The 27,831-nt window shown below is 47.7% G+C and overlaps 1 protein-coding gene across 2 annotated transcripts; it reads left to right on the top strand.

Moving 5' to 3' along the window:
* Nucleotides 1-5,516: 5,516 nt before the first annotated feature.
* On the top strand, nucleotides 5,517-21,571 carry Clptm1l (CLPTM1-like). 2 transcript variants are annotated; one of them, XM_006227791.5, is made up of 17 exons: nucleotides 5,517-5,944; nucleotides 6,474-6,574; nucleotides 7,741-7,930; nucleotides 9,228-9,373; nucleotides 10,440-10,518; nucleotides 12,703-12,820; nucleotides 13,175-13,269; nucleotides 13,939-14,023; nucleotides 15,102-15,205; nucleotides 16,055-16,120; nucleotides 16,583-16,633; nucleotides 17,367-17,449; nucleotides 17,927-17,961; nucleotides 18,720-18,775; nucleotides 18,860-18,904; nucleotides 19,523-19,638; nucleotides 20,990-21,543. In XM_006227791.5, exons 1-17 carry the CDS (start codon nucleotides 5,783-5,785, stop codon nucleotides 21,072-21,074), a joined length of 1,617 nt encoding a protein of 538 aa, XP_006227853.1. In that variant the 5' UTR covers nucleotides 5,517-5,782; the 3' UTR covers nucleotides 21,075-21,543. The 2 variants fall into 2 exon arrangements, with proteins under 2 accessions (XP_006227853.1, NP_001101710.1); NM_001108240.1 differs by having other exon boundaries at nucleotides 5,588-5,944; nucleotides 9,225-9,373; nucleotides 20,990-21,571.
* The last annotated feature ends 6,260 nt before the right edge of the window (nucleotides 21,572-27,831 follow it).

Raw genomic sequence — 27,831 nt, 5'->3', positions numbered from 1 at the left:
AGGGGGAAGGGTGTCTCCAACATGTCAACATCCATATCAGGATGGTGAGCACTGAGTTGTGCAAGAAGAGTGAGGTGCTTCACCAAGGAAACAAGAAAGGAAACTGATGTTGTCTTCATGAATAGGAAAACCTGCATAGTCCATCTCTCCTGAAATGTATGAGTGTTTCTTACCTAAGCAATCCCCCAGCACTCTGTGGGCACTAACCGGGTACCCTTTAAAGCACTTCTGACATCAAAGACCTGGTTCAGTGTAGAGCCTACAGGGTAAAGGTTCAGCATCACAAAGATCCCCCCTTCACCTTCCAGTCACAAGTAGATTCCAATCCCCGGAGTTCACATTTCTACCCACATTGACTACAACTTTCCTTCCCCCAACATTGGGTTTAGTAACTTCCTAGGGTGACTCAAAGAATCCGAGATCTTTTACCTACATGTCATGATCTATCATGAGGAATACTCTTGAACAGACAGTTGCAGATGTCCATTGGCTGTGTCAAAGACATAATGCCGGGGCAACTGAACATCTCCACAGGTAAGAGATGTGGATCTTCTCCACTAGCTTCATTGCTGTTACTTAAATAATTGCGTCCTCTCTAGTGGAAGCCAGATAATGCCCACGTGTTTTTAGTTACTTTTCTTGTCGTTGTGATAAAAACACCCCAAGAATGCAACTTCAAGGAGAAAGAGTTGACTCTGGCTTATGGTTCAAGACCCCAGTCCATCATAATGGAAAGTTCTGGTAACAGAAGCTTACAGCAGTTGGCCAAGTTGCATTAGCAGTCAGGAAGCAGGGGGAGATGAATACCATACTCAATTTACTTTTTCTTTTTATTAAGTCAGGGCCCCGGGGCCAAGGATTAGGCAGATCATCCTAATTCAACTAACCTAAAGAAGACGACCCCTTTAAAGGGATGCCTCAAATATCTAGAGGAGATACTCCCTTCTTGGCTCAATTTCCTTGTCTCTACAGTATAACTTTTGATCCTAACTTGGGAACAGTGCATGAACTGACTGAGTTACCGTGGGAAGCAGTTTCAGCAAGAGGCCGTCACATATACTTATCTTTCTTTACCCACTTGACGTTGATTCTCGATGGGTTCCTCCAGTGTGCCTTGTAATGCGGTGTTCTGATGTGCCTGAACAGTTAGGTGCCTGCATCTGTATCTATGCCTTAAGAACCCATTGTCTTCTGTGCTTGTGGTAACTTTTCCTGACTCAGAGAGGGCTCTGTCTTGAGGTAGTAGATCCAAAGCTGTCATTACTGTGCTTGTCAAGGGGGCAATTACAGAGACAGCCAGGGACGATCCAGTGCTTAGCAAAGGCATTAGCTTGGAGCTTGAAGGCCTGATGAGACAACAGATGCAGCCTCATGTCTGCCACAAAAAGAGCCATTTCCATGAGCTTGTTGGTTGTCAGAAGTTGTTTAGCTCCCCATGAGCTCTAGAGAATATAATCTATTATTTGCTCAAAACCAGATTTCTTGAGGTAACTATAAACCCCAGACTTGAATCACACTGACAGCTCTGTGGGAGGCTGTCCTGGCTCTGTGTACGATAATGACAGGGCTGTGTTTTACAGCTGACACTGGCAACCCCATTGATTTTCCTTCAGTAGAATTGTACCGTCAATGAGGGTAATGACCCTCGAGGACCAGCAATGTCCACACTACATCAGTTTGCCTCGGTGGAATCAAGAAATTCAAATCTTCATGTTTAGAAGCCTGCCTCTACTGCCCACCACCTTCACCCTCCCCCTCTAACTCCAGTGCCCCTCAAGCCCATTAAGAGGATAGAAGCTTCTGTCCTATAGCATTGGAGGTGATCAGCCCCAGTACTACGCAGAGCACTGAGGAGTTCTGAAATCCAAACATTAGACTATAATTAACCATGACTGAATGCACCTGCCAGCCTGGAGTCTGAAGTGCAAGCCCTGGGTGAACATGAAGCAGGGGTTTCATGCCTTCCTCACCCAAATAGCTGATATTTAGTCCCAGTCCTGAGTCAGTGGAGCCAAATCAGGCTGTGTGCACCATGCAAAGTCCAGAGCCTGCCCTACCACCTACTCTCCTGTATCTTTTCTCCCTTGCCCAAGATGGAGGGACAGTACATCATGGGAAAAAACATTCCTGCTTCCTTTGTGTTCTGACCATGCCCCAGGATTTTACAAAGGGACAAAGTATCTCTAATTTGCCCCTCCCCCTATCATCTGGCACCGTGTCACTGCCAAAGTTCACACTGAACACAAACAAAAAGGTCCATGTAATTTTTTTTCCTGAATCTGTTTTCTGGAATGTTCTAAGGGACCTCAAATAATAGTGTTAATAAAACATTTAAAGGTTAATATATCATCTGCTAAAATGGATATAGTACACACTCACATATACGTACGTGTGTGTGTGTGTGTGTGTGTGTGTGTGTGTGTGTGTGGTGTATGTGAGAAAGGGGGGTTGGGAGAGGGAGGGAGAGGGTTATAATTACTGAGAACTTACCTCAGAGTCTCTGCAAGAGCAGCACATGCTCCTATATATCCATGGTATGTAGTATCTTCTCTTCCCTGTGAGAATGTAAGAAATAAATCATGTGACTCAGTTTCAAGACGAGGTACACTTAGAGCTCATCGGAGAACCACAAATAAGCCCGAGACCTCGGCTGCCTTCTAAAGCTGGCAGTTGGCATCTGCTTGTCTGGATTCTCTCAGTTCATCTGCGTGTTTAAATGTCTCAGGCAGTGTGTTACATGACTGTGACCACATATCAGAAAAGGAGGAAACTTGACGCACAGGAAATACACTAGATAAGGCTTTGCGTTCTGAACTGACAGAACAAGCAACTTGGAGAGGAGACCATGCTAGATACCGAGTGATTGTACCTCCATGAAGAACTCAATGAGAAACTCTGGGGCAATAAAAAAGTGAGTAGGAATATAAAAACCACTGCTTTATATGAAATCAGCATGCCAGCCATTTTCTCTGGGCTGATCTCTGGCTTCTGCAGAACCAAAAATAAATGTTTTGATTTTACTACTTTTACTCTCCAGTACTCCTTTTAAAATATTTATTCTCTCTCTCTCTCTCTCTCTCTCTCTCTCTCTCTCTCTCTCTCTCTCTGTGTGTGTGTGTGTGTGTGTGTGTGTGTGTGTGTGTGTGTGTGTACATGTGTGTGGCCAGTGTTCATGCTGGAAATGAGGATTATCCCTAATGTCTGAACAGACACAGCTACCTAGACTTCAGTTATACCTAGTTGTCCAAAGTATCCAAGACTGGATGGGTTATGAGGGCAGGAGTCTAGCAAAGGTAAAACACTGGTTTCTGGGATTTGAACAAGAACTTTCTACCCTGTTGAGAGACAAACTCCAAATTCAAGGGATCCTGCTGGAACTGGTGCTTGACAAAGGGCGCCAACTTGGAATGTTGTTGCATGCTGACCTAGCTCAGAAGCCAAGCTTCAGCTGGAGTTCCCTTATGTGCAGGACCCAAACAGGGCAGGGGTGTGTGAAAACACTTGTCTAGGCCCCAAGAGTGATCCACAACGCAAAATCTTCCAGGAAATCTGTGCAGATGTACAGGCTCTTTCTCAGTGAGACCCCAAATAGCAAATGCCCCACTTTTGAAGCCAGCAAGGTTGACAGCAGAAATAGAGAGCCCAAGGTGCCACCAAGCCCATTTCAGCTATAAAAATGGACCTAGGACTTGACCAAAAAAAATTAGGCATTATTGAGGAATAGTGAGAAATCCCACAGTGGTTCTGAAACCACCTCCGAGGCCTCACTGCATCCTAGCATTTGTAGATGCCGAGAGCCTCACCCTACCAGCCTATTGGAGATCCTAGGTTTATCCACAGGCTGACGAGAATAGGAAGAGTAACCTGTGAGCAAGACAATTTTGCAAAGAGCGTTAAGGCTCCCTGTGCATTGGGTTACATCACTGAGATCAACTGGAGGGAAGGCCAGAGACATAGGACTGTCAGATGTCACTGCAAGGCTAACAAAACTCCTAGGAATAAGTGACTCTGAAGAGGAGCGTCATTTGACAAAGGTGTGGGGGTACAAGGAGTCTCAGATGGACCCAGTGACTCTGCTTTAGCTCCATAGGAGTTTGTGGCCAAGTACCACCTGTCTTTGTAACCCCAAATTCTGCCCCCACCTGTTTGGACCTAGCCAGTTTCTCTGTGCCTCCTCCCGAGCCCTGTGCTAGCAGGTTTGGTGTCAGTCTGACACAAGTTAGAGTCTTTTGCGAAGAGGGAACCTCAATTGAGAAAGTGTCCCCACTAGAATGGCCTATGGAAAGGTCTGTGGTGCATCCTCTTGATTGATGATTAATGTGGCAATACCACCTCTGGGCTGGTGATCATGGGTGCTACAGAAAGACAGACTGAGCAAGCCATGGGAGTAGGTGAGTAATCAGTATCCCTCCATGCCTTCTGCTTCAGAGCCTTCCTTGATATCCCTCAGTGATGTGGAAGTATAAGCATAATAAACCCTTTCTTCGCCAAATTCCTTTCAGTCGTGGTGCTCATCCCAGCAACAGAAACCCTAAGATACTCTTACGCTGAAACAGGTGCTCCTTTTCTGAAACCTTCTATTTAATAACACCATTTTTACGAAATGCCTACTCATCCTTCTGATTGCATGTGTGGGAAAGAGGAGAATGCAGCACGGAGCATGCCTATGAGAATAATGAGCTTCAAAACCTCAACGGGGCAGCTTGTGAGGTCACTACAGAGTAAGGAACTAATCACTACTGATCATAAGGACCTCATAACAGTCCTCTCAAGGGGCAATACCCAGCAGCTGACTGGAACAGATACAAATACCCACAGCCAAACATTAGACAGAGCTTGGGGAGTCTTGTGGAAGAGTTGGAGCAAGGATTGAAGGACCTGGAGGGGATAGGAATCCACAAGAAGACCAACAGAGTCAACTAACCTGGCCCTCGGGGACTCCCAAAAACTGAACCAACCAAAGAGCATACATGGGCTGGACCTACACCCCACACCCACACGTATGTAGCAGATGTCCAGCTTGGTCTTCAAGTTCCCCCAACAAATCGATCAGGGGCTGGCCCTGTGTTGCCTGCCTGTGGATCCTGTTCCCCTAACTGGGCTGCTTTGTCTGGCCTCAGTGGGAGAGGCTGTGGCTAGTCCTATAGAGACTTGATGTGCCGGGAGTAGGTAAGTACCTAAAAGGGTCCCCCTTCTCAGAGAAAGGGGTGGCGGTGAGGGGAAGAGAATGGGGGCTGGAATCGATTTGTAAAGTGAAAAGATAATTAATGGATCCAGATGGTTTTATCTGAGTGGCCTCCCCCATCTCATATGAGAGGGTGTAGGGGAGAGGATAGGAGAGTTGGGGCTGACATTGGGATGTAAGGTGAATAAATTAATGAGCCCAGGTGGTTTATCTGAGTGGGTAATGGGTGTGCAATCTTTGCAAGAACCGGGTGCCACCAAGGTATGTGACCTATCTAGGCTCCCACAGGGATGCCCGGAGGACGGCGCAAGAGGCTGACGTCACGCACACGCGCCTGTTCTGCGGTCGCGCGTGCGTGGCAGAGCACCCGGCTCCCAGAGGGCCGCGCGCGCCCACTTCCGCCGGCGGCTCGGTTCCCGGAAGCGGCGGCCGGCAAATCCGGCGAATCCCGCGGCGCCGGGTGTAGGTATCGGGAGCATGCGGGGCGGCCGGCGGCCCGCGCGAGGCGCGTTGGTTTCCCCGCGGCGGCGGCGGCGGCGCGCGGCGGCTCTCCCGTGAGCGGCGGGCGGCGGCGCTGGGCCCGCAGGTTGCGGCGCCATGTGGAGCGGCCGCAGCTCCTTTACCAGCTTGGTGGTGGGCGTGTTCGTGGTGTACGTGGTGCATACCTGCTGGGTTATGTATGGTATCGTCTATACCCGTCCGTGCTCGGGTGACGCCAACTGCATCCAGCCCTATCTGGCCCGGCGGCCCAAGCTGCAGGTGAGCGTCGGGGAGCCCTAAGAAGGCGCTTCCCGGCCGGGTGCTACCACCCCTACTGGTACTGGTCAGAGATGGGTTGTAGGCTACCAGAGTTGTCCCTTATCATTAATGTCACTGCCCAGTGTTCTGGTTAGGTGGCAGTGAGAGCTGGAGTTAAGACTCCTCAGTTCTCTGCTACCCTCTTGTTATCCCTTGGTGCCCTGCTCTACCCCGATTATAACTTAGATCGAGTTGCCCTACACGTGTTTCCTAACGGGACCCCAGTGGAAGCTACCAGGAGATCTCCAGCCATTCGCGAAGCAGGCTGCTAGCTCTGCCCTGTCATCACCTGTGTCACTTCCTGGTTCTAGTGGGAACCCAGGACATGTCAGCTCCACAGTTAGGTTCTTTGTTCACAGCAGTGTGACACAAGGCCATTTTGCCCAAGCTCACCCTCTGAGGGGTAGCTCTCAGATTGCTACCCTCTCACAATAGTTATATGATTTCTATCAGGACCTTTTGGCAATTTATTCTTGCTCACTCTTTCCAGCTGAGTGTTTACACCACCACACGGTCCAGCCTTGGTGCAGAGAACAATGTGGACCTGGTCTTGAACGTGGAAGACTTTGATGTGGAGTCCAAATTTGAAAGGTGTGGATGTGGGTCAGATTCCCTGAGATGGGTTCCAGGATGTCAGGGATAGCATTGTGTCTAGAGTGAGGAAGGACATCCTACAGAAGCACTCTTGTCCAGGGTAAACAGTCAAACTGAAAGTAACAAGTGCGGAGTTTGTCAATTAGAAAGTAGCTTTTGCTGCTGTCTGATGGCAGTGTGGTTACCACAGTCCATGCAATCTCCCAAGAAGTGATATATTGTCTACATAGTAGGATTAGTTCTCCTGTTACTTATAAGTAAGTGACCTCTGACATTAGAATATAGCTCTCAGGGCTCAACTATGTACAGTAACTTTTGAAAGTTAACATGGTTTAGCATTTGACATGATTTTAACTTGTAAAAGTTCAAATCAAATTTGTAAAGTTGCTCATCAAGTCAAGGTCCTGTACTGCCCAACTGATATCAGGTCATTAGTCAACCAGTCTTCAGCTCCCACCCAGAGCATCATTGCCCAGGCCTATCAGCCTGTGGCCCTAGGGTAGTTACTGACTACCCATGCCCATGCTCTTGAAATGGAGGTTGGACATCCTGGTGCCATTCACTAGTTTTATAGGAGTAAATCCTGCCTCCTGTTCATCGACCTGTGTCAGGATAGATAGTGTAACATTCATTTTGGAGCCTGAAGGAAGTTGAAGAAGCATGAGTGGTCCTGGAACAGCTGGTCCTCGGCTCCACTTCTGTTTGCACCTGCCGAAAACAGTAGAGTCAGCACCTATATTCAGAGTCCTCTCGGTTCCCTGGCAGAGACACCTCTCCTTAGAAGCTTTAGAGGAGTCTACACCCTGTGTGCTTCTGTAGCAGTTCCCACTGTGCCTTTTAAAGCAAGTTGTAGTCCCTTCTGAGGCTCTAACGGAGGTGGGGAGTGCTGTAACTTCATAGTGCTTGGGACACGGAAGTGTCCTGGCGTAGGTAAAGTCACGGCAGATGGGTTTCATTTTTAGTCGTTCTGAACTAAAATTAGACTGTAAACCTAAAGAGATGATTAGCTGACGTGTGTATAAACAATGTAAGACAGGATAGTGGTGCACACCTTTAATCCCAACTACCTGGGAAGCTGAAGAAAGAAGAACTTGAGTTTGAGGACTGTCTGTGCTACATGATAAACATGAGACATAACAAACAAAATGACTCTTCTGTTTTAGGACAGTTAATGTTTCTGTACCAAAGAAAACAAGAAACAATGGGACGCTGTACGCATATATTTTCCTACATCATGCTGGGATTCTGCCCTGGCACGATGGGAAACAGGTACACCTGGTCAGTCCTCTGACTACTTACATGATCCCCAAACCAGAAGAAATTAACTTGCTCACTGGGGAGTCTGCCACACAGGTAAGGATCCTAACAGGTCACTGGAGAAGGCTTGTGTGCCTTGTTCAGAGTTTGTGTGCCTGTCTTAGAATGGCAGTTTAAAGGAATTTGGATTGTATCCCATGGATTCGTAGATACAGTGCATCAGGTTAGTGATGAGTGATGCGTCACAGCACTCTGAATAGAGACTCCTCTCTGGCTCAAGGTCTTCTGCATCTTTGGGTGAGTGTGTATGCCTTCTTGGAAGGGCAGTTGTTCTTCAGAGGTCACCTGTTCTTTCAGGTGAGAGTCCTTATGTATATACAGGCACATGCATGTACACGCACACACAGTGTAGGACTGCGTGCCTGGTCATTTATGCTTGTAATTCAACATTGTAGGAAGGGTATAGGTACTATTTATATTTTGTTCACCTGTAGAAAACTATGTGCAAAGGAAATTTTATTCAGAAAAGTGGTTGTTCAACCAAGCAAGATGGCTCATTCCTGTACCCTAGTACTTGAGGCTGAGACAGGAGGGTTGCCATGGCTTCCAGACCAGTCTGAACATAGACCAAGACTGTTGGAGGCAAGGAAATCATTCATGGGCCCATGGCAGGAAACGAGATCTTCATTGTCTGGGTCCGAATTGAGTAGACGCTAAGACAAATCACAAAACAAGAATGATGGCAACTTGGCAGGAAGCAGCCAGAGTCTGGGGGTGGGAGTGTATTTAAAAATCCTCTTCCTGTTTGTGGTCCCCCACTGTGTCTCCTTGGGGGCAGGTGGAAAGGGCTTCATGATGGTAGTGCTGGGAGCAGGCTGGTATCTTGTTCGTGGTGGGTATGGAACTTCTGGAACCATTAAACACGGGCTGTGGCTGTTGTTGTGGGGAACGTGAAGTGCAGCGGGAGAGCTGTTGTTCAGCAGGAAGGGTAATGCTGTTTCCTAGTTACCCGGGTTTGAGATAAATCTCAGTTACTCAGAGTTTTCTCCCTGGGTCTAGTTTTATCTAGAATAGGTGCCTGATCTTGTGCATCTCTTTCCAAGACTGCACGGGATTGGTAGTCTTTGCCTAGCCCACAGAGATGCAGGCCTCCTGTTAGATCCCCAGTCCCTCATCCCTCGGTGCTGCCTCCTCATGGTCTCATAGAACCAGGTGGGAGGAAGGAGGCTATGCTCTGAGACTCATAGCCCAGGGTGGCTAGAACACCCACGTAGGCCCCCTTTCCCACTTTTGCCAGTCTAGGGAGCCAGAGGCTTCTCACATGGAGGCCAAGACTACCTGTTGCCCCAGGCTGGTCTCAGGTAATATAACCTCCATTCTTATCCCATAGCAGCAGATAGAAGCAGAGAGGAAGCCATCGAATGCCCTAGATGAGCCCGTCTCTCACTGGCGACCACGGCTGACCCTGAATGTGATGGTGGATGACTTCGTCTTTGATGGTTCCTCCCTCCCTGCAGATGTGCATCGATACATGAAGATGTAAGTCCCAGATGGAACCCAGGGAGGGAAGCTACGCTTAGAACTGACAGCAGAGCGGGCTTCAGTTTGGTGAGCCCAAATAGAGCGTGCCGTACCTCAGTTCTGGACCCTGCCTGTGTTGTGAGTGCCCCTGCCTCAGAACCCATCCAGCTCTTTGCTTAACCACCTAGAGGTTGTGATCAAGGTGGCTGACAGGACTGAGGGAAAGAGTAAAACTGCAGCTGTGCATCCTGCTTTTTAGTCTAGGAAAGTGTCCCACCTGCGCTGAAACGAAAAGCTACTGTGCCTGTTAGCTGTGATGACTGTGTACTCTATGGCTTTGCCCTGTCCTCATGCTACCTGAGCCATGAAATATGGGGGTTCTGAACCTGGATTCACTTAAAGATTTCATCTCCAGGTTGTGACCTAAATACTGCTTGCCATCCTTAGTTGTGTGGACCTGTGATGGTGTTCAGGAGGCCCAGTGCTGAGACCCATCAGTATGTCCTCTTGGTGTCCTATGACTTCTGAGAGTGGCTGGCTGAGAGTCACTTCTATTCACAACAGATAATTCCTCTGGTATAGTCAAAGTTTCATATTTTCTTTCGTAAGGTTTAAATCTTTATGTGTATGTGGTGCTAGGAAGCCAAATCAGGACATTGTGCCTGTTAAACAAAAACTACCACTAAGCTAAATCCCTACCCTAAATTTTGTTAATATAAATTCTGATTTGTGTACATGCTCCAAATTGGTACATAAAGGGCCAGCTCTGACCTTGTCTCCAGCCTGCCTCTCAGGCAGCCTCCTCCAGTGTATGGGTAGCCTCCTTCCAGGCTGTCCTGTGTGGTAGCTAGTGCCTACCACTCACTCAGAGGGAGGTGTGTGGGTCTTCCGACTTGTGGCTGTAACTGTTGTCCTGCGGTGCTAACATCTCCTGCTTCTGTTTGGAAAGTTCTTGTGAGATTCCAGTAGCCAGGATGTGGCCAACAGTAATGCTGGGTGGGAACTCCTGGTTTCTCAACATACTTAGTGACCCAGGGGGATAAATCTGACACTGATTTTAGATTGTTGTGCTTTAAACCCCCAGGATTCAGCTTGGGAAGACAGTTCACTACCTCCCCATCCTGTTCATTGACCAGCTGAGCAACCGGGTGAAAGACCTGATGGTGAGCCATGCTCTCTGTGCCTTGCTCTCGATGCAGCACTGCTTCCTCAGAGCGGAGAGGGATGCTCCTAGCACATGTTGGGCCCACTAGAGGTCTCAGTGCCTGGTTGGGCTCTAGTTGTGGTAGCTGTTTGTGGGGTCTCCTGGTGATAGACTCAGGGATTTAGGTGGCAGTCCCACAGAGCCCCACCTAAGGCCCCATGCCTGCTCCTAGTGTGTGTGGCGGATGAGACTTCGTAGTTTCTGTACAGCTTCTTGTCCTTAGGCATAGTCCTGCAATTGGGCAGTGCCAATGTCCTGTAGAGGTGAAATGGCTACCCTGATGCCCTTGTTATAGGCAATAAAGATGCTGTTTTTCCAGAGAGAACAGGGGTGTTTAAGAGTAGAAGAAATGTGGTTGAATTTTGGCTTTGCATTATAAGGAGAATAACAGTGGTTAACGCCGAATCAAGTACCGTGCTAAATATCTCGTATTCATTGTGATGGTTGCTGCCAGGAGCTGTGTCAGTGTTCTGTACAGTGGAAATAAGTTGGGATAGGAAAGGAGAGCTTGACTGGGGTCACGGGTGAGCAAAGATTGTAAGCGAGCACCTGTGTGTCGCCCACTGACGTTTGTTAGTGTTCCCTAACAGGCAGCCCAGATCTCCTCTTGAACAGAGCCAAGGCTGAGAGCAGGGAGCTTACAGTAGGATCCCTCAGAGGCTGCCTGGGCTCATTCTGGCTGTGGCTCAGGATGACAAGCCCCCACAGTCCCTAATATAGGGTCCTCTACTTTCCTTGGGTGTCACCTGCATCTGGATAATCTGTGGGTTAGGGACAGGGCAGTCTGAAGTAAGGAAGTCTGATTGACTCCTTCCCCCTTCTCTACTTGATTTCTCCTTGTTTAAAGCTTACAACACTGGTTCTGTGAAATGTACAAACTGCATGTAGTAAACCTGGGACTGTATAAACATACTGCAAGACCTAGTAGTGCTAACTTCTTGTAAGCAATTGGGAAATTGTGTCTGGTGACTGTATTTTTGCCCCTAGGTATCCATATGTAGAAGAAGCTGTAGGCCAGCTCTGCAGAGTGTATGTTCTAGTGGTCCTTGTTGGAGTCTGTACATGCTACAGTACCCTTGGCAAACCCTACTTAGAAATAGGAGTGAGCGTGTAGGCTTTGCTTTGGTGCCTGTTTTGTATCTCTTGCCTTGTCTCATGTGAGCCATTTCTCAGGAACGTTGTCTTTAGGGGACAGCCTAGTCTGCTAGTGTAGTCCAGCCAACCAGCTGTCTGATGGGATCTTACAGTGTCATCCCTGGGACAAGTCTGGCTATTTAGGGTGTGTTCAGAAGCCTCTGCTGCCTGCAGTGAAGCAGCCTTCTGTATTCTGAAGAACCCCAGCACCTAACTTACAAGTCCTAAGCCTGGTGGCTGTTTAACCCTGACACATTTCAGGTTGCTAGCTCCATTGTGAGTGACCATCATGCCTTTGACACCAGCGGTGTTCGTGGCAGGAGGTTGGGGCAGGAAGAGTAGATGATATGTGTCAGCTTATGACATGGTTGCTCTATCAACATGAACACATTTCACCCGCTGTGCGGTGTGAGTTGAAGTGCTGTCTCTTCATGGTTCACCTGAGAGCACTTAGGCATGCCCTTCTTGTGTTCAGTTTTCCACTCTTTGAGGATGGGGCCATGGCACCTCAGCCTGGCATTCTTCCCTTCCCTTGGCTCAGCTAGTAAGCTGACCAGCTTCTAGCCAGTGCTAATTGTGAGCCTACCTTTTAGTTGTCAGGGCTTGTGCGGCTTGAAAATTGATGGACACACATGGAACAGGGTGCTACTTAAAATGATGAGCTCCTAGTTAGAAGTAATACATTAGGATGTAGCTGGTGAAAAAGCTGGGTGCTCAAAGATGTCAGAGGGTGGTTCAGATTGGAGATAGTAGCTGGCACACAGAGCTCCAGTCCTGTGAAAAAGGCCCAGTCCGAACATGGAGGAGCCTAGGAAGAAGGATGGCATTGTATCAGACCCTGAACCCTGCAAAGCCCACTGGAGCTGGCATGGAGCTGCACAAGGCTGTGCAGGGACCTGTCAGGGTATCGAGGTCTATTGGGATCTGGTGCATGGCTGCGGGCGGGGTGTTGCACTGACTCTGGCCATGTTCGGTGGCCTTCTCTCACCTATGGATCTCTTGGTGGCAGGTGATAAATCGGTCCACCACTGAGCTGCCACTCACTGTGTCCTATGACAAGATCTCACTGGGGCGGCTGCGCTTCTGGATCCACATGCAGGATGCCGTGTACTCCCTGCAGCAGTTCGGTGGGTGGCCCTGGGGCCCAGGTCAGGGTGGAGTGGGGTGTTCACTTCATCCAAGCCATGCTGTGGCGCTCGTTCAACAGCTGACACAGACCCACACTGCTGTACTTCTGCTAGGGGTCATTCCTGGGTCACCTTTGGCCTGTGGTCAAGAAGCTTGTAGTGCTTCAGCTCCTTTTATCCCCGAGTGTGACTTAGGGGTTAGCTGAAGTTGGCTTGGTTCAGAACACAGTTTTTTAAATGCTACCATTTCTGTTGACTTTGCTCCAGACAAGATGTGTGTTTTCTACAGTCAGAAGAATATTTGTGACACTGGATAAGACTAAAATGGCTCTTTATAATGTGTTTTCCTTACAGGGTTTTCAGAAAAAGATGCAGATGAAGTGAAGGGAATTTTCGTAGACACCAACTTGTATCTCTTAGCATTGACCTTCTTTGTTGCAGCTTTTCACGTGAGCTGTCCCCTGGGTTCTTGTCACAGGGAATAGGGACAGACATTGGGGTGGCTCATTGGGCACTGGCACGTATAGTTGGGGTCAGTTCCTGGGTCCTGCACAGTCTCTGGCCCCTATTGTCCCTTGTCCAGGTGCAAGTATCTCTAGAACTGTGTGGTGCCCTCGTAGATCTTCAGCTAGGAAAGGGAGCAGTCCTCCTGTGTGTATCGTGTGTCTGTAGTGCAGAGCAATAGAGTGCTCTCTAACAGTGAGCTGGGCACAATTAGGGCGCCAGGTAGGGAGGCTTGGGGTATGGTGGACCTTTCTGAGTACTAGTTACTACAAAGCAAATGTAACTTTATAAGGCCACTGTCTACAAGAATGACTGTAAGGGGTCACACAGTGAGAAACTGGACTGTTAACAAGTAATGGGTGAGACCTAGGTTAGGGTGCCTGGTTAGCCACACCCCAAGATATGAGTCAAAGATGTATGTTTGAAAAATGTCCCACTAACGTCTCCCTCCACGTTCCACAATTCTGGCCTTTGAACGTGTGGCAGTGGGTTTGGCAGACAGTGAACATGTCTTGCTAAACCTGCTGTTTGGGCCTGGTGTACTTGCCTGCTCAGACAGTGAACGTGCTGGAAGTGACTAGACTGCAAGCTGCTGTCCTGTCTGTTCTTTACAGCTTCTTTTTGATTTCCTGGCATTTAAAAATGACATCAGTTTCTGGAAGAAAAAGAAGAGCATGATTGGAATGTCTACCAAAGCAGGTAGGGCCCAGGAATAGTTCACCTGCCCAGGGTGTCCCTCAACAGTCCTGGGTTTGTGCTTGGCTATGAGATGCCTCTGAGGTTGGGCAGCATAACTCCTGACCCTGACTCAGCAGTGTGAGCAGCCAAGGAGCATCTCCAAATCCCGCTGAGGCTATAGACCTCAATCACAGGCCTCCTGTATGAGGTGTGGCGCTGGCCTGCCTACATAAGCACAAGGTGCATGGTCCTGTTGGGCAGCTTCGTTGCTCATAGATTCCACTATAGCATCAGACCATCTCAGCCAGCTCCCACCGGCTTGATAGAGCTCTGGCTGCAAGCTTTAGAGTTAGTTTTCAAAATAAATCCCCAGTCCTTGGAGCAGAGTCCTTATCAGTGAGACCCAACTTTGCAGAATTGTTTCACTAAATAAGATCGAGGAGGATGGTTTTGCTGTATAAAAGAAGGGGCACTAGCCAGTAGGTAGACTTGTCATGAGGTAAGTGTAGGTGCAAGTGTAAGGGATAGAATTGAGAGGCTGCTCTAGCAAGAGCTAGATTTGACTGGCAGGGCTGGCCCAATGAGTGTAAAATACGAGGCTTTCAGGGAAGCTGTGCAGTGTCTCATCAGGCACCTGTGGAGAAGCTTCTTGCTGAATCTGGTAACGTAGCCCTGACCATACTCTGTCTACAGAGTACAAACCCTAGAATGGTACAGAACAAGAGAGCATACAGTAAGGAAGCACTCAGCCCGGGCAGTCAACCCAGCATCTGTGCTTATTAGTGTCTTGACTGTCGCTCAGATCTAGTACCTGCTTAGACCATGTGCCACCCTCTGCCCCACTCTGGCTTCTGATAATTAAAGTGCTGTGAAGAGTTGCATGGTGGTCTGCTCTCCCTTTTGTCTCCCCTGGTGCTAGGCCTAAAACCCAGGGGCTGTACACTCTGGGTACAGGCTCTCCTGCTAAGCTCCAACTCCAGCACAGCTGTCTGTGGCTGACTAGAGCGGGAGAGGAGAGAGGAGATGGGCTTACAGTTGGTTGGAGGTGTGTGCAAGGGGTGGCTGCAGTTTGCTCTTACTCCTGTGTTCATGTCCCCAGTGCTCTGGCGTTGCTTCAGCACTGTGGTCATCTTCCTCTTCCTGCTGGATGAACAGACAAGCCTGCTGGTGCTGATCCCTGCAGGTGTTGGGGCTGCCATTGAGGTGAGTCCTGGGCACCAGCTGGGTCAGGACTGGGGTTTCTGTGAGGTCTGTGAACTCTAATGCTTGCCCAGCTGCTCCGAGTGCTGAAACAGGCAATCTGAGGACCTGACCTGCATACCTGGAGAAACAGGTTTAGAGAGGCAGCTGCTTGGTAAAGAGGTCTCTAAGAGTACAACTCAGAACAGTAGATTGCGTTAGGCAGACCCGGTATTAACAAGGTGATAAGCTCTAAGTGAAACAGGACGGTGTGACGCTGAAGAAGCTCCTGGTTGATAGGCAGTTGGATGGGGCAGTCATATGGACGTAGTTAATGCCTCTCCACACCTTGTAACACTGCTGCTAGGAGGGGCTTGTAGAAAGGAGCCATGGGAGCTCCGTTTGGAAAGAAGGCACCGAAGGAGCTTGATCCAGAGGTCTAGTTCTGTTGAGTACCTGCCCTGTGAGTGCTTGTTTAGAGACAGGTTTCACTGATGCTGCTGCTCTGTGTCTGTCACAGCGACAGCATGAAAATCCCTCTCGGAGGCAGTGTTCTAGACCTGACCCTAGTAAATGTTGCTGGTGCAAGGTTACAGTGAGGATGTTGAGGAGGCCGTGGATCCTAGTGAGTCTAGGAAAAGATTTAGGCCCAGGATGAAGACTAGCTTGATTTACGGTAAGTGTGAGTACTGGTTTCCTTGTGTTTTACCAGTGGACAGCCAGGTGTGTGGTGCACAGCCTTCCCAGTCCACAGATGGCCATGAGAGGTGGAGGGAAGAGAATCAGTGACAAATGGGCCCAGGGGGAAAGGTGCCAGTCTTGTCCTTATCCAGCATCTCAGAACTAAATGTATGTTTCCTCCTCTCCCTTCAGCTTTGGAAAGTGAAGAAGGCATTGAAAATGACAGTGACCTGGAGGGGCGTGAGACCTGTGTTTCAGGTGAGACCTTCAGATACAGCTTATCCTGAGCAGACTGGCCAGGCTGTCATTTTGTAGTCCCTCTAAATTAGTGCTGAAGCTTCTGGAGACTATCCTGTCTTTGCTGCCTGGTACAGAGCTTCCCAGCACACAGGCACATGCATGCAAGATGGATGGGGAAGGTCCTCACACAGGCGGGCTTTGCAGGTCTCTGCTTAAGAAGTTCACCAGTAGAGCTCCTGTCGGCTTTCTAATCAGTTGCTAATTCTTTCTTCACCTAATTCATCAGAAGACTGGGCTGTCTGTGGGCTTTCGTGATGGTAGAACAGGAGCAGGAGTGGCCGGTGACTAGGCCAGCGGCTGGGCACAGCCAGTGTTGGCACTGAGGGTAGTGCAGAGGCCTGTACTGTTCACTGCTGCAGTGCCAGCTTTGCTGTGGTGAGGGTCTCTGTGTCACCTGACCTTATGTTCATCTTACAACAGTTTGGCACCCATAGTGAGTCTGAGAGGAAGACTGAGAAATACGATGCTCAGGTAAGCAGCTGGGGACCCATGACAACATAAAGTGTTGGGTTCTTGTGGTAATTTGGGGAACCTGTCCAGGGAGTGCAATGGAACCAGCCTGAAAAGCAGTCCCAAGAGTAAACATGGGGTTACCCTCTTCCCAGGGAAGGAATGAGCTCCCAGGCCACTGGTTCACAGCTTGTCACCTGGACCATCCTGGCTTCTCCGCATCGTGCAGAGGTCTCGGGAAGCCCACTAGCACCTAGATCCTAGTAGCTTCCCACTGCTGCTAGGGAGTGGGATGTGATGCGTTTAACAGGATGTCTGTGCAGGACGGTTTTGGTGTTTCAGCTCAGATATTTGCATTTCACATTTTAGGGATATGATAACAAATACCAACCCAGAGTAAATACAGGGCCCATGGTGCAGGCGCAGCCTGGGTCTGTGACTGCAGGCTTCCTTGGTTTCTCCTGACTGAATCTGCCACATGATGCAGGCAGCACGTCTGATGCCTCACAGTCATTGCTGTCCATGCTGTGCATTCAGGGTCTCGCTTTGGGGTCTTGGCAGAATTCCATGGCCATTAGACACAGTTGTGCTATTACCTGAAATGTTACTGGGGTTCCCACCTTTTTTTTTTTTTTTTTTTTTTTTTTTTTTTTTTTTTTTTTTTTGCTTGCTCTCGTTGTGGTAAGTTAGACAGTGCATCTGCTGAGGTGTTTGGTGGTTGAGGTATTTAACTGGAATCTGCCTTTCCTCACAGGCCATGAAGTACTTGTCTTATCTGCTCTACCCTCTCTGTGTCGGGGGCGCTGTCTACTCACTCCTGAATATCAAGTATAAGAGGTGGGTGCTGCAGAGTTCACACCCTCAGTCTTCTCAGCTGAAAACCTAGTTTGTTTTCTGAACCTGGTCACACACACACACACACACACACACCCCACCTTCCCGACCCTTTAGCTGGAAGGACTACAAGACTGGACCCTGTGTCGGGGACAGTTGTGGGCAGTGTGTTTCAGGTCAGACTGATAGTAGGACGGGTAAGCAGCATGATCCGGATAGGATCCAGGGTTGAATGCTGTACATGTGTCACATCTCACTGAGGTACAATGACTGTACAGAGTGAAGCCTGTCTATTCAGAGTGCTGTCTCCCCACGTGACTCCTCCATAGAGAGCCATGTGCAGGCTGCCTTGGCATCCCAGCTCCCCTGAGCCCTTGGCTGTCAAAATGGTTTTTCAGGAAGAGACCTTTCTTTTATTTTAAATTCAGCAGCATGCCCATGGCCTCTCTGGGGGTCACAACTTCTCCACTTCTATTTCAGTTGGTACTCCTGGCTCATCAACAGCTTTGTGAATGGTGAGTACATGTCTCTCCTTAGTGATGGTGTTTACTGCAGTGGGTGCTGCCTTTCCTGTCCCTCTCCATTACTTGTGGGACAGGTTTCTAGGGTGGAAGGCTAGCCCTTACCTTTAGCACACATACAGTACCCAGCCCTGTGGTGCGTGAGCATCAAACAAGCCTGTTCCCGAACCTGAATAATACTCCAGTGGATCGTCCATTTACCTTCCCACAAACAGGCGGCATAGCATTCAGCTCCCATCTGACATTTATCCAGAGTCTCCCCGAGTGTGTTAAGTTGCCTTTTGGGACGTGCTGGGAGGCTAGTCAGGGCCCTGCTGCTGTGTGTGCTTCACAGCACAGCCTCTGTGTACTGGGTGTGTACTGTGCCGTGACTAAGTGTCGCAGACTTGCATTCTCATGCTCTGGAGTGTAACAGTGAGCAGCAGTAAGCTCAGGCAGCCTCACTATAAGCAGGCAGTTCTAGATGGCCATGCTTGCAGATATGAGTCCCAGACTTAATCCTGGCACCTTCCCCAACGCACCCATGATATGATGACCCTGGTGCCCAGCACTTGCTTGATCCTGGGGACAAAAGTCAACAGCAATCAGTGCTCTTTTCTGATTTGTCCTTGGCTCTTGGTGAATTTATTAGCCAGCAAGCCGCACTGTGATGGGGCCAGCAGAGGTCTTTTGGAAGCTGGGTGTCCCAGTGTGCATAGCCCCAGCAGAGTGTATGTTTGGTTCTTTTTCATGGATGTTTTCTGTTTCCACAGGTGTCTATGCCTTTGGCTTCCTCTTCATGTTGCCCCAGCTTTTTGTCAACTATAAGGTAAGGCTAAGGTGTCTCTGCTGAGGCAGTACCACTCTCCTCTCTGTCGCCTCTGGCTGACCTGTGGCGTCTTCCTTGTTTCAGATGAAGTCAGTGGCCCACCTGCCTTGGAAGGCCTTCACCTACAAGGTAAGCCACAGGTCTGTGCCGAGAGTGGCTGGAAGACTGTGGGCTGCATTCATATGAGCTCTCCTGTGTACACAGACACACAGTAGTTTTGGCCCTGTCCACTTTGTTGAAAAACTAAGACATCTTATTCAAATTCTGAAGGGCCACAAACCATACAGGATGAAGGTTCTCATAGTCATGGTAAGGGAGAATTTTGAGTGACAGGCCATGTTCTTTTTTGGCAATATTGTCAAAATGCAAATGCATTTTGGCTCAGTAATTGAGTGTTTGAAACCAGAGCCCTGTGTCTTCCCAGCAGTGCCCAGAACCCTTCACAAAGGTTTGTAGAGGCTGAGCTGATCGGAAGCAGTTTCAGTTTTCTAAGGAGCCAGGTCCAATGCTGCACTGTTCATCTTCCCCAGTAACTTCTTGGCTCCCAGCACAGAGCTGCAGATCCTTGTGGGCCTGGGACCCCGCTGTCCTGCTGGTGCTGCTCTGATATCTCTACCCTAGATCTTCACTCACTCGCTGTGACCATCACAGTTCGAAGTTCCCGTCAGTCTGCTGAGAGGCAGCTCACTGATGTGGGTTATGAAACATAGCTTGGTGGTCGTTTCACTGCTCCCTCTGGCTTTGCAGGCGTTTAACACCTTCATTGATGATGTCTTTGCCTTCATCATCACCATGCCCACATCCCACCGGCTGGCCTGTTTCAGAGATGACGTGGTCTTCCTGGTCTACCTTTACCAGCGGTGGTGAGTGAGCAACTCCTCAGTGGAAAGACCTGCACCTGTCTGTCTGCTCCGGCAGACTTGGCAGGGCGCCATGGCTTTTCTCTGTTGCCCAAAATAGCTTCCAGCTGTGTCTTGTGATAACAGTGTGGGTGAAGGTCAGTGGGTCCCTCACTTGGGCAGGCCTAGATTGTATCCAGCCGCAGGTAATAGCAAGCAGGGCCTCAGACTGACGCACAGCGAAGGAAGAGCCTCTAGGACATACACTAAAATGCAAATGCTTGCCCATCCTCCATTTCCCCCTCTGGGCTGGCATCTGGCCTTTCCATTGTTCAGATGCAGCCCCAGCCTGTGGGCTATGCCTGGGGTAGAGCCAGGCTTGGGGAGTTTCTAAAACAAAGCTTAAAACTGATAGAGGTTCAGGCAGCCCATCTCCTCTGACCTTAGAGCTGAGTCCATGTTGAGGAAAAGGCTTCTGTATGGACTGTTGCCACTTTACCTCCCATCCTTCAGTAGTTGGAACTCGAGGTTGCCTCTCCACACCTCTACTGCCTCAGTCTCCATGTGGTGACAGCTCCTTCCTCTAGCTTCCTGAGCTGTGGCTATCCTATGCAGGATGAGCCTGTCTTCCCAAAGCTACTACTTCACCTTCCTGCAAATGTTCTTGCACTTGTGTGTCATAACACAGTACCACATCACATGCTGAATGAGGTCTAGCTCCAAGCTTTTCATAGCCACATGAGGTTCCCTGATACACCTAAAGGTAGAAGGCAGCTTGTGGGAGCCCTGTCTTACCTGGTACAGAGTTGTTCTTGGGAGTCCTAGATCAGTCAGCAGGGCTTCTGAAGTGGTTCCAAGTATTTATGCAGAGACCAAGCCCCAGGGCTTTTGGTGAAGGTGGGCTTGTTTAAAGCTGGGGTCTGGTTGTTTCATTGTTTGTGGGGCACCAGGAAAATTGCAAACAGTGGGCACCTCATCCCTCTTTACCTTGGTGTCTTCATAGCAGCAGGGTATGTTGCTAGAATGGGAAAGGAAGTCTCAGGATTAAAGAGCATAACCACTGTGGGCAAAGCACTTAAAACCACGGAAGCCATGGATTACCATTTTTGTAACTGTGCCTGGAACTTTTCATAGTTCTCCACAGGGAGGACTCTCCAGGCCCCACTCTGCAGGGCTGCTGTCCTTTTCTAGCTCTTCATTTCCTAACCCTGCAGACTGGGGCACATGAGAGGATGGGAGGCTGCCCCAGGACTTGTGAAGGAAGGTTCCAGATGTTGCAGTGGCTCAGATGCTGGAGGATGATTTCAGAGGAACTGTGCCTCTCTAGGACATAAGGACTTGCCTTGCTAATAGTCATCCATCCCTACTGTTGCAGGCTTTACCCTGTGGATAAGAGCAGGGTCAATGAATTTGGGGAGTCTTATGAGGAGCAGCCCAAGCGGAAGCCCCACCCAGACTGAGCATCTCAGCCCAGGCTCCCAGGCGGCACTGCACAGCACAGTTGGGCCATGAGTATTCCTGGGGCCTTTGGGAGAATTCCTAGATACCACATCTTCTGCGTTGCCAAATCCCTCTGAGCATTTCTCAGTATCCCTGAGCACCCTCTCTTCTCGTGTTCAGAAGGAACCGTAGCACTTGACCATATACCCCACATGAACTTGGGTCTTGGGAATGGTGCCAGTGGGCAGTCAGTCAAGGGTAGCTCTTAGTGTATGAGTGTCTGATGGCAGCCAGTGGACACCTGAGCACGCATGATGGATTTCCATGTCAGCTTGTCCACGTGCTCCTTACGTGGATTTCACACACACAAAAGTCATTCTGTACCAACTCTGGGATCAAATGGCTCTTTTTCCCTTTTGTTTAAAATTTGATTGTTTAAAGCTTAATGTATGTTTGTTTCTATTTTAAAATAAATTTCTTTGGCTGTGACATTTTTCTTAACCTATAATAATATAGAAAATATTGTGGATATTATACGTTAAACCTTTCTTAGAGATCAATACAAAAGATAGATTTCTTTTCTACATTGAAAGGAGTAAATGCCCAGTGGCAAATGCTCCCAGCTATGGAGCCACAAACATCCTAGGAGCTCAGGTTGTCGTTTAATGGCTTGTCATGGTTGCCAGTGTTCAGGTTGGTCGTATTTTTAGGAGAAACACTATGGAGAGGAGTAGGTGCAAAGAAGTGCTTCTAAAAGCAAGAGGACTGTGTTGGGAACAGTTGAAGTGTGCTCTGGTAACATGGACCTTGTCGTCCCTGAAGGTTTGTGGGTAATTGAAAATGGTTTCTTTTGCTCCTCTGCAGCATTCTTCTTCATCCTGGGTGCCAGGCTCTTATCTGAGAGTTGGTTACCTGGAAGGCTGCTCTAAGTGGGACACATTCATCCTTATCTGTACCTTCCTGGATGAGATACTGTTCTGGGGTAGTAAACTGAAATCCAAGTCTCAGTATCAACCTGATCCCATGACTCAAAAGACAAACATTGGTTTCAAATAATCCCTTTAATATTACCAATTAAAATGCTAATGCACATATGCAGTCTCAGATAAATGTAGTGGGTGACACGTCCCAAGGATCTTTAAAGGTACTCCCAACACAGTTGTGCAAGGCACATGGCTTTCAGAGGTTCCTTATACCTGGGTCCTGGGGTAGGAGGTAGTCTTGAAGCTGCATTGGAGGTCCTCACCAGGCAGTGCACAAGTCAAAAGCAGTGGGATTAGCTTAGGGTGTATAAGGATGGGTTGCCCGGGCATGGGGGCATGCAACTGCCAGCACTTGTACCTATGATAGCATATCTATCTGAGCACTGAAGGAATAGAAGTCTCTACACACCAGTATGAGAACATTGTCCTTCCCTAAGGAGCACGAGAAACAGCCCTGACTCCAGCAGCTGCTTCAGCAATGGTAACTTCTGAGAGATACAACCATGGAAGGACCCTGGGACACTACATAAAGTCACTTTACACTCCATGGCTTAGAACAAATGTAAGACAGGTCTCCGTGGATCAACTCTGAGGAGCGACAAGTCTGGACATGGGAGCTCTGGGGAACTTTCTTACATTTTCAGTTTCTCAAGCTGTAACTTACATTTCATGGCCATTTATTGGCCCACCTCCATCCTCTCCTCTTGCTCTTCTCACCTTGATAAGAAGAATCATTGTCTCACTCCCCCACCCCCACCCCCACCCATAGACATGCACAAGTCCTTGACAGACTCAAAAGTTCCCTCTTGGACTGTGGAGAGGTAAGTTTGTGCACAAATCTTTCAATCATGGACTGAGGAACAACAACAGACTGTTAATGAGTGCTCGGTTCAATAGTGCAAGTTTTCCAAAAGGATTAAGTGTTTACATTTTCATAGAATGAGGGCTGTGATAAAGAAGTCTAGTTCAGATTTCACTGTGACTGACCACATTGGGTGCTTTTAGCCATGTGCCCTTGATAATTTGGGTGGCCCTGAGATGCTTGTTTTTATGTTTTTTCCATAAGTGTGTATTTGTTAGTGCTCTCATTATTGGGTATGACACACACCCGTAGTACCGACACTCAGGAAGTTGAGGCAAGATCACGTGGGCTCAGGTGTTCTGAAAACAAAGTAGCAGTCAGTAGAGCTGAGCTTCCAGCAAACCAGTTAGAGCTGAAGAGAAAACATGGAGCGGGTACTGAACAAACAACGTTTGGGAAAACCTCAGACATGATGAAAACCGGAAAAGATTCAGAGAACTTTGAGGGAAAATAAAACTCCAAGTCATCACGGTATTCCTCAAACTGCTGAGATGCAGCCACAGAGAAAAATCTTACAATAGCCTAAACCAAGATGCGTGACGTACAAAGCACAGAGAGAGTGAAGCCAAGGGTGCCTGTGGGAACAACTTGAAAAGACCTAGACCACTGCAATGATGCATTCTGCTAACTTAGAATTTGCTCCCCAGGATAAATACGGTTCCGATCCTTAGGGATTTCACAACGTTCCTTAACACGAGACAGCAGCAGGAGTAGCTAAGAATCCAGGTCCACCCAGTAGTGTTCATATGAGGGGAGTGTTCATATGAGGACACTAGAAAATGTGCTTTCGTGTTGCTTCAATCATGTCAATTGGCAGCCACATCAAGCTAAATAAACAATGCTTTGGGGTTCATAACATTTGGAAATTCTATCTACACTGGCAGGGAAAGCAGCAATAGCATCCCAGGTGCTAGATTCTCAAAGAATCATGAGTCACAGTGGCAGAGACAGGTTCTGAGGATGTGTCCTTGTGTAAACAGTATTCTATACAAACTGAGTTGGCTGCAGTATCACTAGGCAGTGTTGTCTTATAGGACTACTATCACATATGTGGTCCAGTGATGACCAAAGCATCTTTTAGCATTTTGCAAATGAAGCTCAAGTCACATACGACTGACTAAATTGATACAGTATGAGTCAAAGGTACACTGGGAGTTTAAAAGATACACACTATAAACCCTAAAATTTCTAAACCAAACACATGTATTTCCATTAAGCCATCATAGAACAGTAAGTCCTCAACCCAAGTCATACATTACTATAATCGCAGTCTTTGAAAAACAGGATCAGGAATTCAAGGCTAGCCTCATCTACATGCGTGGTTAAGGCCTGTTTGAGCTACCTGAGAGTTTGTTTCAAAAAAAGCAAACAGGTGAAAACAAACGAGAAGACATGTAAAATGAAGGAGGTGTAGATGGGTCAAGTGGAAAGAAGAGTAAACAAGTCAAGGCATCTTGCTAGTTATATTAAATATAAATGGCTTACACAGCTCCAATTAAAGGCAAGGATTGTCAGACTGAATTAAACCCAATTGTGTACTGCCTCTAAGAAACCTGTTTTAGGGCTGGAGAGGTGGCTCAGAGGTTAAGAGCACTGTCTGCTCTTCCAGAAGTCCTAAGTTCAATTTCCAGCAACCACATGGTGGCTCACAACCATCTGTAATGGGATCTGATGCCCTCTCTGGCCTGGAGACATACACGCAGGCAGAATGCTATACATAATAAATGAATAAATCTTTAACAACAACAAAAAGAAACCTGTTTTAAATATAAAGGCAAGACTAGGTGGTAGACCACATTCATACTCAGCAAAACAAAGCTAGGCTGACCCTACTAATATCAGAGAACATGGGTATGAGGAGGGAAACATTTCCAAGGAGTAAAGTTTGTCTTCTCATCAGTTTGTCATAGGAACATGGTAGTCATGTTTATATGCCCAGCCTCAGAGCTTCAAACGAGTAATCAGATATTGGCCTACAAGGAGAAAGTCAAATCCATATCCATCAAGTGAGTCTCACAGCACTGACAGCATGAGCATGCAGGAGGTCTATAAGGATACAGGGAGGCATGCAGAACACACTTCTGATGCCACAAAGTTAACATTCACAGGCCCTATCCCCCACAGACGCTAGCAAAATAGATTTCTAAAGAACACATGGAATGTTTACCAAGAAAGGCCATATTTCTGGCAGTAAGGATTTAAATATCACACTTTGAAATAACCCATGAATCAAAAAAGAAAGTATGGTGACACATACCTGTTAATACACCACCTGGGAGGCTAAGGCAGGAAGATCATCATAAATTTGAGGCCATCTTTGCCTACATTAGACAGACCCTGTCTCTTAAAAGGGGGAACATGGAAAACATTTCCACCTGAATTGGAAACAAAATACCAAAGTGTATACCTGTGCGCTAAGCTGGAACTATGGCGGCCTGGTAATAGGAAAACCTGCTGTGTCTATTTTAGTTCAGAAGCTGAAAATGGTTTAAATGTCCAAGATGTCTCTCTTAGACCAAAAAAGGACAAGGAAATGAATCTTGAGGTAAGATTAATAAAGTCAGACTAGAATTCAAAGAAACAGCAGGAAGCCCACACTGAGAGCCAGGACCTCCAAAGTTGGTTCTTAAACAGCTACAGTATCAAGTAGATGGTGAAGTAGACAGACCAAGTCACCAGGTTCTGCACAATTGGAAGTAACAGGAGTGCATTGTGGGTGGCTTTGTGCCAGTCTATCTGACAGTTTAAGCAAAACACAAGTACTCAGACTTGGGTACTTTTGATCAACTTTCCCTTGGAAACATTGGGTCTGCTATAGAAAATCTCACAAGGAAGAAAAGCCCAGAGATGGCTGTCACTTCAGAAGGGCTTCAATGTCAGAGATCTAGCACAGCTTAACTCTGAGGCCTGTCCCAGTGACTAAGCTTGGGCCTCACTCCACTCCTGAAAGCCTGGCTTTCCTGGGTACACGAATAGGAGGGTGGCCCACTGGCCATGGCTTTCCATGTGTTTCCCTCCGCTGTCCCATCATCATGAGTCCCTGAAGTCTGGGGGAGTCACCCTTGGTGAAAAATGTATTCTCTCCCTGTCTGAGTTTAGGCTTTTCTTTTTCATTGGGTGATTTTCTTTGGTAAATAATATATTAGTAATTCATGTATGTCTATTAACAATGGAAAAATCACAGCCTGTTTTGCACATATATGTGCTTTCCTGGACGACCTCATCCTTTCAATCTGTGCTGAATCTAACTTCTTTAAGTTTACTTCTCTATTGTCTCCTCTTTTACAATAAACTTTACTTGATACTTGGTCCATTTATTAAACTTTTTGTTCCTTTGACTTGTATGGGGAAACTGTCTTTTTTGTTGTTGTTTGTTTTTTGTTTTTTGGTTTTTTTTTTTTTTTTTTTTTTGAGGTAGAATTTCTCTATGTAACAGCCCTGACTGTCCTGGACTCACTTTGTAGATCAGGCTGGCCTCAAACTCACAAGAGTTCCACCTACCTCTCCCTCCCAAGTGCTGGGACTAAAGGCATGAGCCACCATGCCTGGTTCAGTTTATATGTGCATGTTATTTCAAGAAGCTGTATTTGCTTCTCTAAGTCTTCTGACAGGCTCTTCAGTTAGATTCTGTTCCTCCAGCTTTTGCATTCTAACCATAAACTCAGGCCATGCAATGAATCAGTTTCAGTCGCTGAGTTCCTACATCTAGCAACACCGTTGGCACAGTTTTCTTGTTTCTTCCTAGACTCGTTCTTGTACTTCCCTGTGTTTGGACTTTTAATTTTTGTTTTGTTTTTTAATTGAAATAGTCCTACTTGGTAGCTCAGGATCACTTTGAACTCATATCAATCCTGTTTGGGCCTCCTGAGTTCTATGTGTTCGGAGGGTGGTTTGGGTTTTTTCATATTTTGTTAGACTGTGAATTCTAAGACTTAAAATGTGAAATGTTTGTTGTTATAACCTAGGGAGGACTTGAGGACTTGGCAAGGACCAGCACTGCTTCCAGAATTGTGATGCACGTGCGCACACACACACACACACACACACACACACACACAAAGAGAGACATACACACACACCAACACACACTCATATACACAGAGACATACACACAGTCAAACACACAGTCAGGCAGTCACACATACATTCTCATACAGACACATACATACACTCACACATACATTTACACATACAGACACACACAGAGACAGATAGACACACATATGCACACACACTCTTACAGACACACAGTCACACACATACACACTCATAAAGACACACACATACACACACATACCACCACCACCACATCACTTTGGTGAGGCAGAAGCCACAGTGTAAGGATCAGAAACCTAGAGTAAAAGGCTAGAAGGTGGGCTGGAGAGATGGCTCAGCAGTTAAGAGCACCCGATTACTCTTCCAGAGGTCCTGAGTTCAATTCCCAGCAACCACATGGTGGCTCACAACCACCTGTAAAGAGATCCGATGCCCTCTTCTGGTGTATCTGAAGACAGCTACAGTGTACTTATATATAATAAATGAATAAATCTTTTAAAAAAAAGGCTAGAAGGTAACAAGCAGAGTGTGGTGGGTATATTAAACAGGATGATAAGTCCTCCCATATATCTTTCAAAGATCATTCCTCCCGCAGTATGGGAGAAGAGGTGGTAGTGGCTAGAGGTAGCATGCAGAGGACTCAAGCCATCTCTTCACAGTGGCCTAGGTAGGCCTTCCTCTGCTTTTGAGCAGTGGCAGAGTTTCCTCTTTAAAGAGAGGATCAGGCACCTTCTTCAAGGATTGAAAAGCCGAACAGTCTTCTCTCGAGCCCAAAGCCAGGGGCTTAGTCTGTCACCTCTCCCTTCCCTTGCCATTCATGATTACAGCCAGCTCACATTGGACCTGATGATTTGCCTGACTTGGAAGAAACATCTC

The sequence above is a fragment of the Rattus norvegicus genome, chromosome 1 (genome assembly GCF_036323735.1).
Source record: "Rattus norvegicus strain BN/NHsdMcwi chromosome 1, GRCr8, whole genome shotgun sequence".
Taxonomy (NCBI): Eukaryota; Metazoa; Chordata; class Mammalia; order Rodentia; family Muridae; genus Rattus; species Rattus norvegicus.
Note: the sequence above shows the minus strand (reverse complement) of the source record. Positions and strands in the feature narration are given on the sequence as shown.